The 18,951-nt window shown below is 38.6% G+C and overlaps 1 protein-coding gene across 1 annotated transcript; it reads left to right on the forward strand.

The window, feature by feature from the left end:
• The first annotated feature begins 953 nt into the window (after positions 1–953).
• Positions 954–18,571, forward strand: LOC132149032 (serine/threonine-protein kinase 17A-like). Its single transcript, XM_059557924.1, has 9 exons — positions 954–1,083; positions 1,241–1,265; positions 1,303–1,451; positions 10,391–10,603; positions 14,025–14,169; positions 15,035–15,161; positions 15,458–15,506; positions 15,725–15,904; positions 17,071–18,571. Exons 2-9 carry the CDS (start codon positions 1,260–1,262, stop codon positions 17,336–17,338), a joined length of 1,137 nt encoding a protein of 378 aa, XP_059413907.1. The 5' UTR covers positions 954–1,083; positions 1,241–1,259; the 3' UTR covers positions 17,339–18,571.
• The last annotated feature ends 380 nt before the right edge of the window (positions 18,572–18,951 follow it).

Consider the following 18,951-nt stretch of genomic DNA (forward strand, 5'->3'; position numbering starts at 1 on the left):
AATGACTTGGGAGAGCTTCTCATTCCCTAAAACTTTAAGTAACCACTTTAGGTCAAGAAAAACAGTCTTGCATAAGCCAGGGAGGCATATGCAAGATATCATTCTCCTTTCTCTCGCTCTCTCACTCCTATTTATGCCATCACACACTTGGCTCTTTGGTTTTAAACTGATTACACATTTATGGTTTAAAGAAACAGGGTCTGGATCTATCTAGTCGGGTCTGCATCACCTGGATACCAAAATTGTTTATTAAAGTTATTTACTATGCACATACATATTGGTATATGCAAAAACAATTAGGCTACCTAATGAGTGTCAGGATTGCTGTCATTCCAGAACACACCCTCTCTCGCTCTCTGTCTGCCAGTAATCTCTGTTTTTGGTTTCATACTTTCAAGGTGACTTTTTTGTTACTTGGTACACTGTAGTCTAACTCCCATGAGTTTAACTGATGTTGCCACATTCACTCTGTTTCATATTAAAGGTGTGTGTGTGTGTGTGTGTGTGTGTGTGTGTGTGTGTGTGTGTGTGTGTGTGTGTTTATGTGAAATATGATTTAGCAAAGTATGAGGCATGTCAAGGTAGGGCACTGTCTATTTGGTTGCCAGTGACAACAAGGAATCAACAGATTTATTTTTATACCCTATGATGTAAATAGCTTGGTTGAAATATTTTTTCTCAAAATGTGTTTTTGAAACCTTAAAATGTCACATATTTTATTGCTAAAATAACATATTTTGGATCATGGTTTGTATTTACAATATATATTATATATAAAAAAAGATTATGTAGGCTATGTATATTTTCCATATTTGTGCTTTTGTAGTACAAAGTTTGTTTTGGGGTCCTTTTTATCTGATCACGTCACATGGTTGACAATTTAACTTGCATCCTATGAGTTGCCAATTACCATTCTGTAACCCCGCCTCGTTCAAGAATTCTTCACTCCCATTGGCCAGCTCTTTAAGGGCGGAGTTGGTTACGAGCCTTGTGCATGGGAATGTTTGTCCGCATTCTCAAGCTGAATTACGGCAGATTGGACGTGTGTGCACCGGCGGAATAACTATCGCGTTTCTTAACACGGTCTGTGAGTTTCTTGAAAGCCATTAAATAGTTTCAGAACCTTTGCATCGCTTTAAACGCTGTGATTAACTTGTGGTGGCAGATATTTTGTTTTTGAAATTTTGCCCGTGCAAGAGTTAATTTTAAACTAAGCATCATCATTATTTCCCCAACACAGTTGGCTTGAACAGCGCTCTATGATAGTGAGCTGATGGACTAAACTTTTATATTTCTACTCAGTGCTCCGGAGAACGCCAGGCATTATCCTGCAGCAGGTCTTTTTACAGCACAATGATGAACAGGAACGGAATGGTCACAAAGATTCGCACGCGGATAAGGACCGACCCTTTCAAGAATAACTATGACCTGGTCGGCAAAGAGCTTGGCAGGTAAAACACTGCAGATTATCTACTGTATGGAGAAATTAGCGCGTTTAAAAGCTTAAATGTGTGCAATTAATGTAGTCATAAGCCCGCAGGCACCTTCATAAACTTGAGAAACTGCGTGAGAATGAGTTAAGAGGGTGAATGACCGCCAGCTGGAAGCCGATAGAGATTTGTTTGGCTCCCGCATGTGTAATAAGGGGATCAGCTGGATAGATTTAAGCCCTTGCAGCTTGTCAATACTGCAAACGAAACCCTGTTAATCGCACACTTGTGCACCTTTGCGTTTATTATAATGGGACCGTTCTCTGACTCATTTAGTTCAGTTGCAGACCGGTGAATTAGTAGTCTTTCTATCTTAAACCAATGGTAGTTCTTCGTCGTTCACTTAAATGCACTGACTCGTATTTTCATTCACTAAAGTTCTGTGAAGCTTTCACAGATTGTTGTGTGTTGTCACAATTGATTGTGTTTTTCGCGATGTGTGCGCGATGGTATGTTGTTGTGTCTGCTGTGAGTAAGTGTTTCATTGGTTGGTCCCTCTGAACGATCTCGAGGAGTAGGTGTTTTGAGTGTCTTCTGATTGAAGAACATCTTATTGACATAAATGGCTTATTTAGATTTTTTTTTACAGCATGGCACTACAGTTGAAAAACTGACCTCTCTTTTTGTTATTTGTGAGGGAAATGCCTATAGACGCATGACGAATCTGTTGAATCGATTATTACAGCCAGATTGAGTTGTAACCAACTATTGGTATCCTGCAGAAAAGAGACTCTGAACAAATCTTAACAAATCGCTTTAGTGATCAATCAAAGGTGAACCACCTAGCATTCTTCTTGGCATTTTCCAAGGGCCCCTTGTACCTAACCACACTTGGATCCTCTTAGTGTGTGTTCTGAACAAGTAAACACAGAAAACATGTTCATTAAGAGCCGCATGGGCCAATGTGTGATGGATATAGCACTGCTTGCCATGACATTGTTCTCTAATGCTCCACTGACTAATTATAGACAAGACCACTATAACTTCTATAACTATAACTGTTCATTTAAACATCCATGCTGTGCTTGTTGACAATCACATTATTGGTTTTCTGCTGTCTTTAGGTGAATTCTGTTTTCCAAGTTTCTGGACTTAACTTTCATTGCCTTTCTGCATCATTTAACCCAATTTGTTGGGTAATTTGTGGATTGGGTTGTAAAATGTCTCGATTTGGACTGGATTTAGTTAGCATTTGGTTCTCTCTGAAATGTTTTGCCCCGAACCGTGCGAGATGGCACGATTTACTCATGCCTTAGAATCCTAACAAGTTTTTTCCCTGTAATTTAAAGTGCACAAAAAGACCACATGTATGAGTCACAAGGCAAGCTGTTATTTTTATAATTCAGTCTATCTAGTGGTGAATTGAATGAGGAATGGAGGAATGCAGATGTTGGTGGATGTTGATATGGAGACTGGGTAGGCAGAGGGAGACGGTCACACAAATTTCTTGCGTTCCTTCAGCATAACCTAATCTGATTTCATTCCTCTCTTCTTTTTATCATATATCAAGATGCATCTTCTTGTGAAAGAATTCTTGCAGCAGAGATGTTCACACTAAGTTAAAGGCGCAATATGTAATTTTTCTGGTTTAAAAATAGCAGATATCACTATATCTATGTTATATATATTTTTTTGGTTGTGTACTTACATTATTCCGACAGTTTCCACGAACTTTCAAATCCGGAGAAAATTATAGTTTAATTAGACACGGCACGTTTCTTTATTTCCGTTTTGTCGCCCGTCTATGGCGTCATATAAACTTTGACCCCTCTAGTTTATCTAACTTCCTGCGGAACCGCCAAATACAAAGGTGAACAGAAGCAAAAACGAGACGAAGAAGAAAAAGTAGTAGCTAGCCTTGATCGAGACTATTATATTTTATATTTATATTGTTTATATTCGTATTTATACCTCAATCAATAACTTAGTTATGGATCATGATTATGCTTTGCCTGCACATTCTGTGAAGTGCAAACGTATGGGTGAAATAAATGACCTGAGAAAATTTTGGGACGAAGAAGAAACGAGACACTGGTAAATATTGGAGTTTCATTTCCAAGATAGAGAGAGCTTTGTGACAAGCTGAAACTACAGAGAGATGCTTGCATTCTAATAAACAGGTATGCATCCATTCAGCTAACTATATCTATCCGTATATTTTGTGAAACGATGATGTCTTGTGTAAAACGCAGACGGACTAGCTCTCATGTAGAGTATAATGTACATCTACATGTGTTCTATATCTAGCTGGATAAAGTAGCTTCAAATGCAGTTCACTATCTTGTTCGATATCATAGTATAAACGTAGCCTAATTATAATTATTAACGAAAGGCAACCGTTTTTTTTTTACATATATTACTAATAGCTAGATGGAATATTGATTTGATAGGGGTCTGATAATTCATATATCTCTCCGTTCGAAAATACGTGATTGTCAAAATACTAAGGCCGGTGACACACTGGCTGCGTGGCGTCTCTGCTGCGTGCCAGAAGCGTGGCGGCTGCTGCTGTAGGTGACCTAGAGCAGTGGTTCCCAAACTTTTCCATTCCACGACCCACCTAGACAAGTGTAATATATTTCACGACCCACCAAAATATTAAAAAAAAAAAAAAAACAACGAGTGAAATTACTTTAAACCTAATCTTACTTAAAATTTTTATGACAGAAATTAAGTATTTAAGAAAAATAACCATTTTATTTTAGAGTACAACTGAAAATTTCACTACAAATTTACAAGTTTTAATTTTTGTTTACTGGCGTTAAAATATGTAGTGTCCATAAAAACGTGAAGCAGGCTCACTCCAGTGAAGTGTGATCTGCGCTGCTGTGTTTTGTTGCATTCATGATCCTTCCGTGTGTGTCGGCGAGAACGGAGCACAATCCAACACTTTTTTAGAAAAGCATAAGAAGCAAAGCAGAACTATCTAAAACAGTTTGGAGATTAAAATAATTGTGAAATAGGTAAAAAAAGACCGATTGAACCTTTTAATGACATTGCTCTGAGACCTTCAAAACACGCAACGCACACGGACTTAATTGCAATTTGAAAATCACACTAAGGATATTGCAGTTCATTATTAATGTTGGTGGGCTATATCGTTGTGATGAGTGGGTTCCCAGTTCCCGCCTCCTTCTTCCTGTGATTGTGAAGATTTTAATGTTTTACACTGGTGCCGAAGCCAGGGAGGAAGGAGGGGCGCGCTGCCGAAGATCCTTCGCCGCTGGGGTGAATCCGCAGTGCCATCGAGCAGGGCGAAGGAGTCTGCCGCCGAGGGTGCTCGATGTGGTGGGCTGGAGTGAGTTGCCGGGGGGGGGGGGGGGGGGGGGGCGAACTCACTCCAGCCCACCGCCTCGATGACTCCTTCGTGGAAAGAGGTGGGAACCGGCGGACAATCAAACAAAGTTTTAATAACCAAATAAACACAAAACAGCGCGACAGCCCCTCTCGGATGACTGCCGTGCACAAATAAAAAACAAACACAAAATAAAACCCAGGCCTGGTCCTCTCTCGTCCTTCACTGTCATCGCTCCTCTTTTGTATCTTTCCGATCTCCTCCGTGGTTCTTGAGACCGGTGAGTGTTGCTCATTTCCCAATCACTCCACCGGCCTAGCTCTGTTCCCATGGCACTAGGCCCCGCCCCACTCGTCACATTCGTGCAGCCCTAGACTGAACTGTGTTAGTGTCTGTGTGTCATTGAAACGCAAAATTAGCTGCAGCCAAGTGACTTTGTGCGACCCACCTTGTTCCATTCCGTGACCCACGAGTGGGTCGCGACCCACAGTTTGAAAACCCCTGACCTAGAGGGAGACCCCGACAGACCAGGCTCTTGTCTTCATGACAACAATATCTATACTTCATGTTGAACATAAATATAAAGCCTACTGATAAAGGACACCATCAACAGTATTGACGGCAAAATAGACTATGTTTGACAGGTGCAATATTTGAAAATCGATATTTATTTATTTTTTAAATTACATTTGTATCTGAATTTGTCAACCTATAGACTTTCAAACATCAAAATGTCATGAATTAATATGTATTTGTGTACAAAATTACATATAAACATTTTCCTATTATATTTTGCCTGGAAACGCTTTCAACACGCGTGCGTGTCGCGTGAAAAATAGGCGTCGGTTCTATTTCTAGCATGCACACGTTTTCTGCGCGGCTCGAGCCGGGCCTGAGACACACGTCTCACGCAGGCAGTCTGCAAGCTCTAACCTATTAACATGGGAGCCGAATTAAAAACTGACACGCCACGCATCCAGTGTGTCGCCGGCCTCAGTTAAAATGAGTGAGGATTGTGGGGAGTGACAGAGCACGTGTTCCAATGAACAACAACTCCCATGAGCCTACGCTCTTTCCCGAAGTCATCAAAGTACGTCTCATGTTATTATTTTGATTGAGTGACCCCTGGTGGCCAAAAATTCCATACTGCACGTTTAAGTGGGCCAGCTCATCTCGTGATTTTCCTCTGAGTGCAACGAAAATCTTTTTTTAGTGGTTGGTCACCTTCTAAAAATCATTCTTTAGCTCTCCAGATGACTATAATATACTCGTTGGCCTAGATTTTTGCATTCAAACACAGAGACCGTACAATGTAAACTGTAAAAAGTATGTTGTGTAAGCGTCGAGCGACTGAACACTCTTGTCTAAATGAATGTCCAAACCATCTGGGCCTGTTGTCAGCACTTCATTCATTTGAGACAAAGCTCCAACAGCAATTTCCGTATTATTTAGCAAGATCAAATCCAAAAGCTTGTTCCCAGACAACTTGTTTAGTTGATGGAAAAGATCACTTTAGTTATCAGTCCTGTTTAGTTCGGTTTCCATTTCCAGTCCTTTCCTCCCCTTATTTTTGAATTCTTCGGATTTATAACAATAGTTTTTGTTCTCATTAATGTTTTGAGTACCAAAAGTTGTCACTGGTGTGGAAATGGATGCTGTGACAAAGTTCATGTAATCTACCAAATAAACTTCTGTCCATTCCCCTTGAAGTTCTGCAGAGTTGGTTCTCTGACGTACAGTGTAGTGGATGTCCTAGTTCATTTAAGTTCTAACAAGTTGTGTCCCAATTCAGTGAGATTAGAGGGTATTTTTAAGCATATCATCTTTGGAGCTTCTCTGGAGTATGCAAAAATTAGTTTAATCCTACCTCCTGGTCATGCACCAAAATCTATTTGAGGAACTACATCCAGATACCTAGCTCCACCTTTTCACAAGCTTTCAATTGACTTCAAGATTTTTTTTTTTTTTTTTGATGAAACTACCCTTTTTTTTCTTGCCGTGTTGCTATTTTGGTAATCTACATGTATCCAAAGGAAGCCAATAAAGTTCATGAGTTCAGCTGAGAATCCAGTGATCCTCTATCTGAGGTGGTCTCTGTGAGGAATGTTGCTGACTGAGTCTTCTGCTATACCAGTAACAGACAGGCCAGCTGTGCATGTGATTCAGTCCTTCGCTTGATGGGTTTGTACGATTTCCCTTTAATAAGGGATTGAGATTATATATATCTTTATCTAAATGGACTTGTTTTTGTGCACACGTGCATGCGTTTGGTCTTTTAAATGTTTACTTTGAGAGTCAAAGAATGGATAAACATGTCTACCATCTGGCCATGAGAATGAAACTGAGTTATAGAGACAGACCGTGAAAGAAGACTGTGTGAATAATTTTTTTTTTTCTCTCACAGGAAGTAACCACCACAGTATCTGGGTCATTTCCAAAGATGAATGTAAATTTCCTGCCCTCTTTTTGCGAGTCATTGCTTTAGATTAAGGCTGACCATGTTCATTGGTATTTCAAAGTATTGTGGTATTTTGTTTATTTCTCATTCATCTTTTCATTACTGAGTGTTATTGGTTTGAACAAAAAAAATTAATTCTGTAAAATTAAGTTTGTGAATGTCACCCCCCCCCCCCCCAAACCTGACCTTTTGAACCTGCTCTGTTCACACTTCTAAGAAGAGGGCAGGAGAAATGTGAGGTTGACAGAATTACGGCGACTAATGCATTGCCCTTTGACCTTGTCAATTCTCAATGCAATTCAGAAATCATAAACTTTTAATGCCTGCACTAGTCAAAACACTTTTGTGTAGGATAATTCTCACGTACTGAACAACTGGCCTGTTCTGAGAGGTGGCACCATTACATGTGATTCTTGTACTCATGTAAACTCTCTGTTCTGACTGTGTTCTGAGTGCAGACTCTGCTATGTGCTCTCTCTCTCTCTCTTTGCCAACCACACTCACGTTTAGCAGGAAAACTACACCAACACTGGCAATGGATGCATTTTTGCTTTCACCCTTGGAAATTTTCAGGGACTTTTCAATGGTTTTACAATCATGGGAATTGTTAACACCAAGACTCAACAAAAATAGCTTTTTAAAGCCCCCATATTTTTTTAAAATGTAATGTTCTGTGGTAAAAAACGTATGACATCTTTAGCTTTAGTCTTTTTCTTACAGCAAAGTTGGCCAAAGTTATTTTGTTTGTAAGAGTCATGTTTGGTTATTGGCTGAACTAGATGGTGGGAGGAGTGGACACCATTGACTCTCAATGGAAGAATGGGTGGTCTGTCTGTTGTGGTCTCTACCACACACACAAACTGGTGTCTCTTTATGAGATTGCCTGAAGAGGAGGTGTGGTTTAGAGCCATTTGTCCCTCTCACTGTCAAACAAGAGAATGTCCACGCTGACAGTCCCGTTCTTTGTGTGTATGCAGCACCCTGTGTGTCTTTTGACTGAGAGACGAGGCGTGGGAGGTCAGATGAGGGAGGTGGCAGGAAATCGGTCTGAATGAGCCTGTGTGTGTGTGTGTGTGTGTGTGTAAGCAGCCTCCAACAGCTCCAACTGTCATTCATATCATTTGGGTGTCAGGCTCTCGTTGCAATCGAAAAAGCGAGGAAGAAAATAATCATAGCCAGTGTGAAACTGACAGATTAAGAATGAATACAAAGATATTCACAGTGCATCATCTTTGGGCTGATGATCAAAAAATGACAACACCAACTATGAAGTCAGTTCTTGCTGTGCATGTAGAGTAAAAGTTATTAAAGGAGTTAAAAGGATTAAGAATCTTCCAAAAGATTTTTGCTGTATTGTTGCAGATCATGGTGATAATGGCTGTTAAGCTACAAAAAAGCCATAAAATATAAGGACCTCATGTTCTAATGTCATGCAATTTTAAATATTTTTTTTATTTTTGGTGAACACTTACTTGTAAAAGTGGTTTGAAGATTTACTTATTCTGTGTGTGTTTCAAAGAGACATTTAAAAAAAGACGTGTCTTTAGCAGTCTGCAACACTAGTCCCATGCTATTTAATAAATGAAACCCTATAAAGGGGGAAAACACCCATTACTGTATCTAATACAAATGTTTAATACAAATACATTTTCTATTTAATATATTTTATTTTCAAAATCAAATGTATTTTTTGTGTGTGTGTATATATATATTAGGGGTGTAACGATACGCGTATTCGTATTGAACCGTTCGGTACGAGGCTTTCGGTTCGGTACGCATTATGGACCGAACGGTTCGTTGGACTAATTAATTATATTTGGAAAATAAAAAAAATTGTGAAATATAATGATATGCGTTCAACAAGGTAACCCAATAACCCAAACAACGTAACAGGCAACGTCCCTGACACCCCCGAAGAAGAAAAAAAACACCAACTTATATGTTTATGTTAGGCTACTCAGTCAGGCGCTCGCTCACTCAGTAATACACGCTGAAGGCGTATTGCAAAATGGCCAATGCGTTTAACAGACCAGAAATAGAAGATCCTCCAATAACCAACAGGTCTGGTGTTTGGGTGCACTTTGGATTCCCTGTAAGCTATAATGGTGATGACAAGAGAGTGGTGGATAAAAAAAACAACGATATGTCGCATCTAGGGTACACCAGCGAAAAAAAAACACCAGCGGGAATACTTGAAACATGTCAACTCATTTACGCCGACATCACCTTAGTGTTTCAGTATCTGGGAAAAGACGGAAAAAAGGAGAAACATACAAGCAACAAACTGTCCCCGCAGCATTTAGACAGACATTTCCAACGGATTCAAACAGGGCAAAAGACATCACCACGGTGATTGGTAGGCTACATTTACGTTATATCCGCGGATATGAGACCTTACTATTTACCATTCATTCTATCATCACCATTATAGCTTACAGGGAATCCAAAGTGCACCCAAACACCAGACCTGTTGGTTATTGGAGGATCTTCTATTTCTGGTCTGTTAAACGCATTAGCCATTTTGCAACGAGACTTCAGCGCGTACTGAGTGAGCTAGCGCCTTTACTCTGTAGTGGAAAACGTAGGTTTTAAGAACATGCTTAATGTAATTGAGCCCCGTTACAATATTCCTTCACGAGCCAATTTCAGACAGACCGTAATTCCTGCTTTGTTCCAAAAAACATAAGCCCTATAGAGAACCAATTGAGTAAAAACACACTCAATATAAAGAGTTATAGAGTTCCATATAAAAAGTTACATCTTTGTATTTGTTCATAACTAATATAACATTTTCATTTTTTTTTATAAGGAGCTGTTTTTGTTTTATACAGTATGCTTCTAAGAAAACACCATAGAAGATGGGTAAAGAATAGCTCCATCATTGTTCAATGTAAAAAAAAAACATACTTTGTTAGTTTTAATAAATAAAACATTTTTTAAAAATCAAGGAAATTTATCTGCCAATTTTTCTTTTTGCTGTATCTAAACGTACCGAACCGTGACACCAGTGTATTGTATCAAACCGAACCGGGAATTTTGTGAACCGTTACACTCCTCATATATATATATATATATATATAATATATATAATATATATAATCCCAAACTGTTTATTTAATTGCACTGTGTGTATATTTGTGCACGCAGGGGCAAGTTTGCAGTAGTGAAGAAGTGTGTGGAGAAGACTACTGGCAAGGAGCACGCTGCGAAGTTCTTAAGGAAAAGGCGGAAGGGTCAGGACTGCCGAGGCGACATTCTGAACGAGATCGCGGTGCTGGAGTCAGCCAAGGTGAATCCCTATGTGGTGGCACTGCACGAGGTCTATGAGACAACCACAGAGATCATCCTCGTCTTAGAGTGGTAAGAGACACACTCACACATTTATGTAGTGACATTCCCTGAATGTGAAAGTTAAGCGCATGGTGGAGTGTTTTATGAAAACTTGGACATTGCACACCATAATTTTGTTATTCCGAGTCACCAGGGCTTTTGAAGATTATAATTACAGGCACAAAGGAATGGCACAGCAGGCAAATCAAAACAGGAATTTTTCATAATGCTTTTGTTTGAAAGCATGTGTTTTGGAGCTTGTTTGTCTGTACCTTTCTGGATGTACCACAGACCACAGTTGAACTAGTTCTTCTTTTTAACTGAGTGAGCTGAATGTTCCAATACAATAACCATAAGAAGAACTCAAAGAAACAAATTCTCAAGTGAGAATGTGGCGTTCTAGTGTTCAGTCCTTCTGAAAGGTCAAATCTGAACACTTCTCAGAAAACACAGCAAAGTGACTGCATTATTTCTGGCCACACTGCAACCTCGCCAAAATCATACAAACCTGTTTACTTTGCCTTGCCATTTTCTGCTGAGCATCTCAAGAATCACTGAAAACATTTATCAGTCCTGACTCAGACCTATGAGTTTTAAGAAAAGTATTGATGACCTAAATTCTCTTCATGACTCGTACATTTTGCCACAAATGAAAATAGCTCACCCTTAAGTTGTTGGATATATCCATATGGCTTTCATTATGTAACACAAAATTATGGGGTTTCATAATTTTGTCCTTTTTCAAAGCTCAAAAGCTACAGTATCCATTCATTGTAATTAAATGGAAAAGAGCAGTTAGGACATTCTTTGAAATTTCTGAATTAAAAAAGGTAAATGTAAAAGTGTGAAATTATGTAAAAAAAAAAAAAAAATAAAGATGTGAAATGGGTTTGGAACAACATGGGCTGTAAATGTTGACTTGTATGAGTTATTCATTTAACACTTTGGTATTCCCCACATATTTGAGAAAATTGCTTACTGTATATTTTCAGCTGAAGCATAATCACACTATTTTAGTTTTACAGTAAAACTTTAGCTGATGACGTTCACTAACGACGAGGAAATGACAGGTCATTTAGTTTAAATGCTTTCGTAAGCTCTCTGTGTATCTGTCATTGAAACCTCCCTTATTTTTCCCCTTAATTTGCTAAAGGAATTTAGTTTTCCCCCTTACTTTGTGTTATTGCAAATTCTGCATAATATCAGCACATATTGGGTGATGATCTGTGTAGAGAGGTTGGATGACGTAGGTTTTGAGAATTGGTAGATTATATCTCTGTCTGAAAGGTAACCTGCCACAAAAAAAAAGTCATAGTTGTTGCACACGGCTAAGCCACTTCCTCTGAAGAGACAGCTGTATGTCAATCTGACACTCGTAAACACGCACATCGGCATGTGTGCAGACAACCTGTGGAGTGAGTTTACCTTATAAGGAAGGTAACTCTTCTCGTTTCTCAACAGTTGTTGTGCAAGTTCAGTTGCATCGGTCATGGTCTGGTTGATCTGTTTGCACGTAACCTATATAGATATACAAGTTCTATTTTTATATGAATAAAATGATATATTTTTTTGCTGCATGTTTGCAAAAATTCTGTATCTGCTTTCGTGTCAGAACAGTCTGTCTGGTTTGGTAAGGAACTATGCATCCACTTCATTTTACTCTGGTTTTCTGTTGTTGGTTAAATCCTTAAACTTGATTTGGGCAGGTTTGGCAGTAAAAACCAGTTAAACCGACGAGACACAGACAGAAAAGGACACTTTCAATTTCCATTTCCTGTGGCTTTTCTTCTTAAAGCAGAGCTGCGACATACTTGAGCTTGCATGTGCAATTCATCACCACATCCTCTGTCGTCAGAAGCAAACTGAATTTTCTTGCAAAAGTTAAAACCCTAGCTATTGTAAGACTGAGAATAGGAAGGGTCATAATTACATTTACCAAACACACACAGACACCCCACGCAAATTTGTGTCGTAACAACACCAGCATGACTATTACATACACACTAGCCACTTTTTCAAAAGCCACATGTACCTATATGTTTGGTGTCACATGAGAACTTTAGGATGTTTTGGGACTGGCTGGTAAATGGGTTAAAATGGGTCCGATCAAGTAACAGGCCGAACTATAGGTTAGAGAGTTTTCATCTTAACTATGATTCATACTCTCAAGCAGTCTGCATTTACATTGTAGGATCTAATAGAGATTTGAGGGCGATCTCCTTGTTTTGGGCTGTAAAAATGCACCTTGCTTTCTGTTCCAGAAAAAGTTTGTTTTGAGCAACAAATCTTTGACTTTGCTCCACATTCTCATGGTTTCAAAGCCATGGGGTAAACTGGAAATTCCTCTGTCATTGATCCTTTACCAGAGCAGCGGCATTTTGATCGGGTGAAATAAATAAAAATGAGACGTCCGCATCACCAGCCTTTTAAGTGCAATTTTTATTTTACATAATGGCTGCTCTTCTTGAGTCGATCATAAATCCGAGTCAGACCATGGAACCAATTTATAGATTCTTCAGATTTTCTCTCACACGCACAACGAAACCAAAACCTGTTTTTCCATATTTTTCATACATGAAAGGCTGTGAGGATTTTGACCCTGCACATGCTGCTGTTACTTCAGAAGACTGTTACTTCTGGGGAATTTAAAGTGAAGGGTTTATTCCATTAGCATGAAGGGATTGAGTTGTTGTGTTTTTGTTTGATTAAAGGGGGCGGCAAAAGGTTCCCAATATCCCAGTATAATTCTTCATAAGCCTCTAGTTGCTCATCTGATAAGCGATACCCAGAATCCCTTATTTATACAGCTGGATTCAACTGTTATGTAACACACAAACACACATCATCCATACAGACTCTCCACTGTAGAGGAAAAGCATGTACATGAGTGTCTGTTGTATAGGGCATGTGTGTGCGGCCAGAAGGCCACTACACATGGCCCTGATTTTCCCAATCTTTCATAGCCCAAAGGAGTATCTGCCTGCAAATCCTCTTGGTCACCCCTGCTACGGTTACACATGGATGAAGTTCTCAATCCGTCGGTACACAAGTCTCCCCTGATTTAATAATTGGCTGTCTTGTTGGAGAGTCCCAATTATAACGTGTGGAAACACCTGGTGTAGAGTTCAAACGACTCCACACATGTGGGTGGTGTGCTGTAGATTTATTGGTAATTTATGAGTTATTGTTTTGAGCTCATTATATGCTTGAAATGGCTTAAATCCTAAAATCAGATGGGACAATGAAAGGCACCTCACCCTCATCTCTGAAACTGTTATTCTAGGATGGTTGAGGGCGTGTTTGTCTTTTTGGGTGTCTCATCATAGATGTATTGAATAGAATTTATTTTTGTTTTTTGGCACAGTAAAACGCATCAATCAGGTCGTTTAATACATGAGAATATAATTTGAGTTCTAAATTGTAACTCTATTTTTTGTTTTTTCTCTTTCAGTGCTGCCGGAGGTGAGATTTTTAACCAGTGTGTTGCCGATAACGACGAGGCCTTCACAGAGAAAGACGTCATCCGATTGGCCAGGCAGATTCTGATGGGCGTGGCATGTCTCCATCAAAACAACGTAGTTCATTTGGACCTTAAGGTGAGTGTACTGTTTGTATGTTCGTATTCGTGCACATCATACGTCATAATGATGATTCACCCAGAGGCCTGGAATGTCTCAAACATCGTTTTGACCATTCTTGGCAGTGTGGGATTGAATCAGAACAGTTTTGTTGTAACCAATATGCCAGAAACGTACTTGAGGGCTGAAACGCCTGAGACGTGGTGTATGTGTGTGTGAATTCAAATACATTAATGTCCACAGTAATTCATTAAAATCACTGTTTTATGTCTGTGTATGTGGGTGTAACAAAGAAAGGAACTACAAATAGTTTGCCCTCTGTTGTTTTGGGTTATAGGACACCCTAATTTTTTAATTTATTTATCTTTTGGTTTAACACTTATTGCATAACAACATGAGGTGTAGGTTAGCGAAAAAAGTTAGATAGCATTTGCAAAAGTAATAGGACTGAATGACTTTTGATAGGGTGCTTAAGACAATTAACCAGGCTTGATTTAAACACCCTGTTGTAATAATGCCAAGTGCTTTAATCTAATTGTAACATTATTAATTTCATCAAGTATGCCCAATTGGGTGTGTAAAAGCTTTTTATGGCTCTGATCTCGCATCACGCGAGCTAGTTTTATGCCTCGGGATGTTAGACTGTATGAAAGCATTTGATTTTGTGGTGTCCATGCTTGAGGTGGATACTGTTTGATAAATGGTTAATGGAGCATTTAAAGAAGGTTACTTTTCACATGCAACTTAAATTCTGTTAAAATGTAAATGAAATATTAGTACCAAAAGTTTATTTTTTATCATCATCATTATTATTATTGGGGAACCGGGTTCTGCTCTGTAATTCAACGTTTCCTTTCTCTCACACCTGTAATGTCATCTCCAGCCTCAGAACATCCTGTTGACGAGTGCCAAGCCACTGGGTGACATCCGTATTGTCGACTTCGGCTTATCTCGGCGGGTGGACAGTGTGTCAGAGGTACGGGAGATCCTGGGCACTCCTGAGTATGTGGGTGAGTCGGACCTCCTTCATTTGCAAACCTCAAATCCTCCCGCGCACAAAAAACAGACACGTGAAGACTTGTCAGCTCAGTGTAGTGAAGAAGAGGGGTAAAACAAAAGCTTGTGTAAAACCTAATAAATCTTCATGTGACTATTGACTCCCTCAATCAGAGAAAATCTGCAGAAATCAGTATCATTGATTGTTTTGGAACACTTGCATCAGACTACTGAGATATTGAGAAGTGTGTGTGTGTGTGTAGCTGTGTTATGAAGTGTAATGAGACCTTTGTTTTTCTCTTTCCTTCAGCTCCTGAGGTCCTGGACTATGAGCCCATCAGCACAGCTACTGACATGTGGTAAGTTGAACTCTTTGAGTGTCTAGAGTCCAGACGTGTATGTGTGTTTGTGTATTTGACACTCATATGATGTTTTATAAAGGTAATTTATCACTGACTTTGAAAACTTTTCTTTTTTTTTCATCTGTTAGCTGATGATCATGTGATTTTTAAAACATCACATTTGAAGACATGTTTTTTCTGCCTGACTGATCGGTGTTGCTGCTTTTCCTCTACAGGAGCATTGGGGTGCTGATTTACGTGATGCTCACAGGCGAGTCACCTTTCCTGGGAGAAGAAAATCAGGAGACCTTCCTGAACGTCTCCCAGGTCAATGTGGACTACTCGCAGGACGTCTTTCAGGGTATCTCTGACCTCGCTGTGGATTTCATCCAGTCCCTGCTCATCAAAAACCCTAGGTAGGGATAGTTGGCTCTTAATTGTGAGTGTGAATGTGAAGTGACTTTGTGAAGCTGCAGTTCTCCAGTTTTGTTTGGGCAAACTTGCAAAGCCTGATTGACTGAGTGGCTTCAGTTGGCTCTGCTCCAGACATGTAATCTCACACTTGAATCTCTCATTAAAGTGTAATGGACCCTGGATCTTGAATTTCCAGTGAAATGATCCTTGCAGTCTTTTTCCCCACATCCCTGGGCTCTTTTGCTGCGTCTGATGAATGGTGAAAGCCTTTTTGCCGTCGTCACTGCTATATGGGAACTGATAGTAGCAGGGTCTCTGATCTAGAACTATAATCTGCATTAAACTTAATACTTGTAGATCATCACCACTGAAAAAGCACGAGAGCAAAAGTGATAGCTTAAAGCAACATGGAAAAATTATTCTGAATTTGAGTAATTGTGGAAGGAAAAAACACAGTCTGAGAGTCTTTCATTTGGTGGAGAAACCAAATGCTGATGAGAAGTGTAGTGCATCATTGCATAAAAAAAGCACACTCTTAACATTTTTCTCACATTTTGTAATTCTTTACCATAGACCAAATTTGCAGTCTTTGCTCACTTATTGCAAAGTATGTGTATATAATAATAATAATAATAATTATTATTATTATTATTATTAGAAAATAACAAAATAGACCTGTATCTATTTTTTTATAATTTTATTTCTATACTGGTTTTATTTATTTTGGATTTTTTTACATTTTTTTGGAAAACAATAAATAGACTGGTCTGTTTATTTTAGCTTACCAAATTATTTTTATATATATATATATATATATATATATATATATATATGAATTTTTTTTTTATTTTTGGAACGACAAAAAAAAATTTTTTTTTTATTCCACCCAAACAATATTTTTCTTTTTCATATTTAATTTTAAATAAAATAACCCAACCTATTATTTGAAAATGATGCATTAATTTTATTTAAAACAAAACTTTATTATTATTTTTTTTTTTTATACTTTTGCAGTACAATGATATACGAGAATATGACTTACCAACACTCTCAGTTGTGACCAGTTCTGAGATGTATGTTGTACAATCTGATATAAAAGATAAAAAAATAAATCACAAAGAATGTTTTTTTTTTTTTTTTTTTTTTCTTCTTTTTTTTTTATCTCTAGAAAACGGCCAACTGTGGAGCAGTGTTTAACTCATCCTTGGTTAAGTGTCGACTCTCATCACCACGCTGTGGAAGCCCCTCTAGATGAGCAAGAAGCCAGCCAATCCGAATCGGAGTCTGAAAGTCCTGTCCCTTCCCCAGAACTTGTCGTCATCCCTTCATATCCCACCTGGCTGGGCCAGGGGGAGCTGAAGACGGGTCGGGACACTTTCAGTTTCACAGAACCATTCCCACCTCGTCCCGAAATACAACAAGAACTCATCTGTTAAGCATGGACATGATTGGCCAGTTGGAGGGCCTCTGTGTTAACGACCTGCCAGACTGGTGTGGCCGTGTTTGGACTGGACCGTGGCGGTCGACTGTATGTGCGTTCGAAGTCTTTCTGACGTCTTGTGTGTGATACAGAGCCGTCCTGGTCTGTGAATGCGAGTTGACCTCCGTTATGACCACAGAGGTGTGCGCGTGTGTCTACAACAGATCGGAATCAGATTTATTTTTAAGCCCCTTAATAAAGCATTCTTAAGCTCTTGGTCCAGGTTCTTAACTCAACGCACCAAAATGGATTGTTTATACTTTTAGTGGATTGAACCTTCTCTGCTGTCTGTACTTGGTCCAAAACTCAAGTCAGAGTCTCCCCAGGAAGTGCCTGCTGCATTGTAGGAAGGAAATGGAAAGCTCTGATAAATCGACTGATGTTTTATACATCATTTCTCTTCACTGGACCACCGTATTATAAGATATTATAAAGAACTGACACTGCTGTTTTCCTCAAACAGTAGATTTGACATCATTCTGCATCTTTAGAAGTGGCACCTGCATTTTAATGAAGTGATTCACAGAGACTACTTCTGTTCTAGCACTTTTGGTGGGAATAAAGTTGTACTAAAACTCCCAACAAGCACATTTTAAGTAGTTCAACATGGTCATTCATACCCACAAGCCACTGTTTGTTTGATTTTTCTCTCACCGTTTCTGTACCACTTTTTTCCTTCACTTATTCATAACAAGTTCGCTATAATTGCACAAATGTCTTGTACCTTTTGTTGTTGTTTCCAATAGGAATTTTTTCCTTTTTGTAATATATTCTGTATGTTATTATTATTTTTTTGTGTGTGTTTGGTAAAGCATCATGGGTATCGAGAGGTAAACTTTCCAAGTCGTCGGTGATGGAGTGAGTCTTATGACTGAGGACCACTCAAAGTCTTCTGGGACAATCGTGGGAGATGTCTGCATTTTCAGAAGAACGGAGCACAGCAAAACAAGGCTTTGATTAATTGTATATTATTTTTATTTTAAAAAAAGAATGTAAAGGGTATTTTTCTACAGTTGTGGTATTTTGATTAATATGAGAAAATAAATTGAAATATTAATGTAGCTTTTCTTTTTTTTTTTTTACCAGTTGTGCTTATATAAGTTTGCACTTGCGTCCAGTTGGACTACTTATGTATTATTGGCATGCCTGGCAAGATATTAAAGAAAATAAATGATAATTTTGTATTAAACTTCTGAAGAATCTTGTTTGTTTACCTTCTAATAGGTTAATCTAAACGTTTCAAAGTTTGAGGTGAATAAGACTATTTTTTATTTATTTTTTTATTTTTTTATAGCTTTTGAAATCCATCAAGGCTGTATTTATTATCAAAAATAATATTTGTGAAATTACAATTTAATGTAACTGTTTTGTTTCAGCGTTTATTGAAAAGGTTTTTTTTTCTGTGACTGTAAAGCTGAATTTTCAGCATCATTACTCCAGTCTTCAGAAATCATTCTCCTACAGTATGCTGATTTGCTGCTCAAGAAACATTTCTCATCAATGAAAATCATTGTTCTGCTTAATTTTTTTATGGAAACCATTATACATTAAGGTTGAACATGGTTCAGA

The sequence above is a fragment of the Carassius carassius genome, chromosome 9 (assembly GCF_963082965.1).
Source record: "Carassius carassius chromosome 9, fCarCar2.1, whole genome shotgun sequence".
In the NCBI taxonomy this organism is placed as follows: Eukaryota; Metazoa; Chordata; class Actinopteri; order Cypriniformes; family Cyprinidae; genus Carassius; species Carassius carassius.

Excerpts from the sequence above, each read along its gene's own strand:
- LOC132149032 (XM_059557924.1), top strand. Across the intron at positions 14,170-15,034 it reads TAGTTCATTTGGACCTTAAG|CCTCAGAACATCCTGTTGAC; the intron begins GTGAGTGTACTG and ends TGTCATCTCCAG. Across the intron at positions 15,162-15,457 it reads GGGCACTCCTGAGTATGTGG|CTCCTGAGGTCCTGGACTAT; the intron begins GTGAGTCGGACC and ends TCTTTCCTTCAG.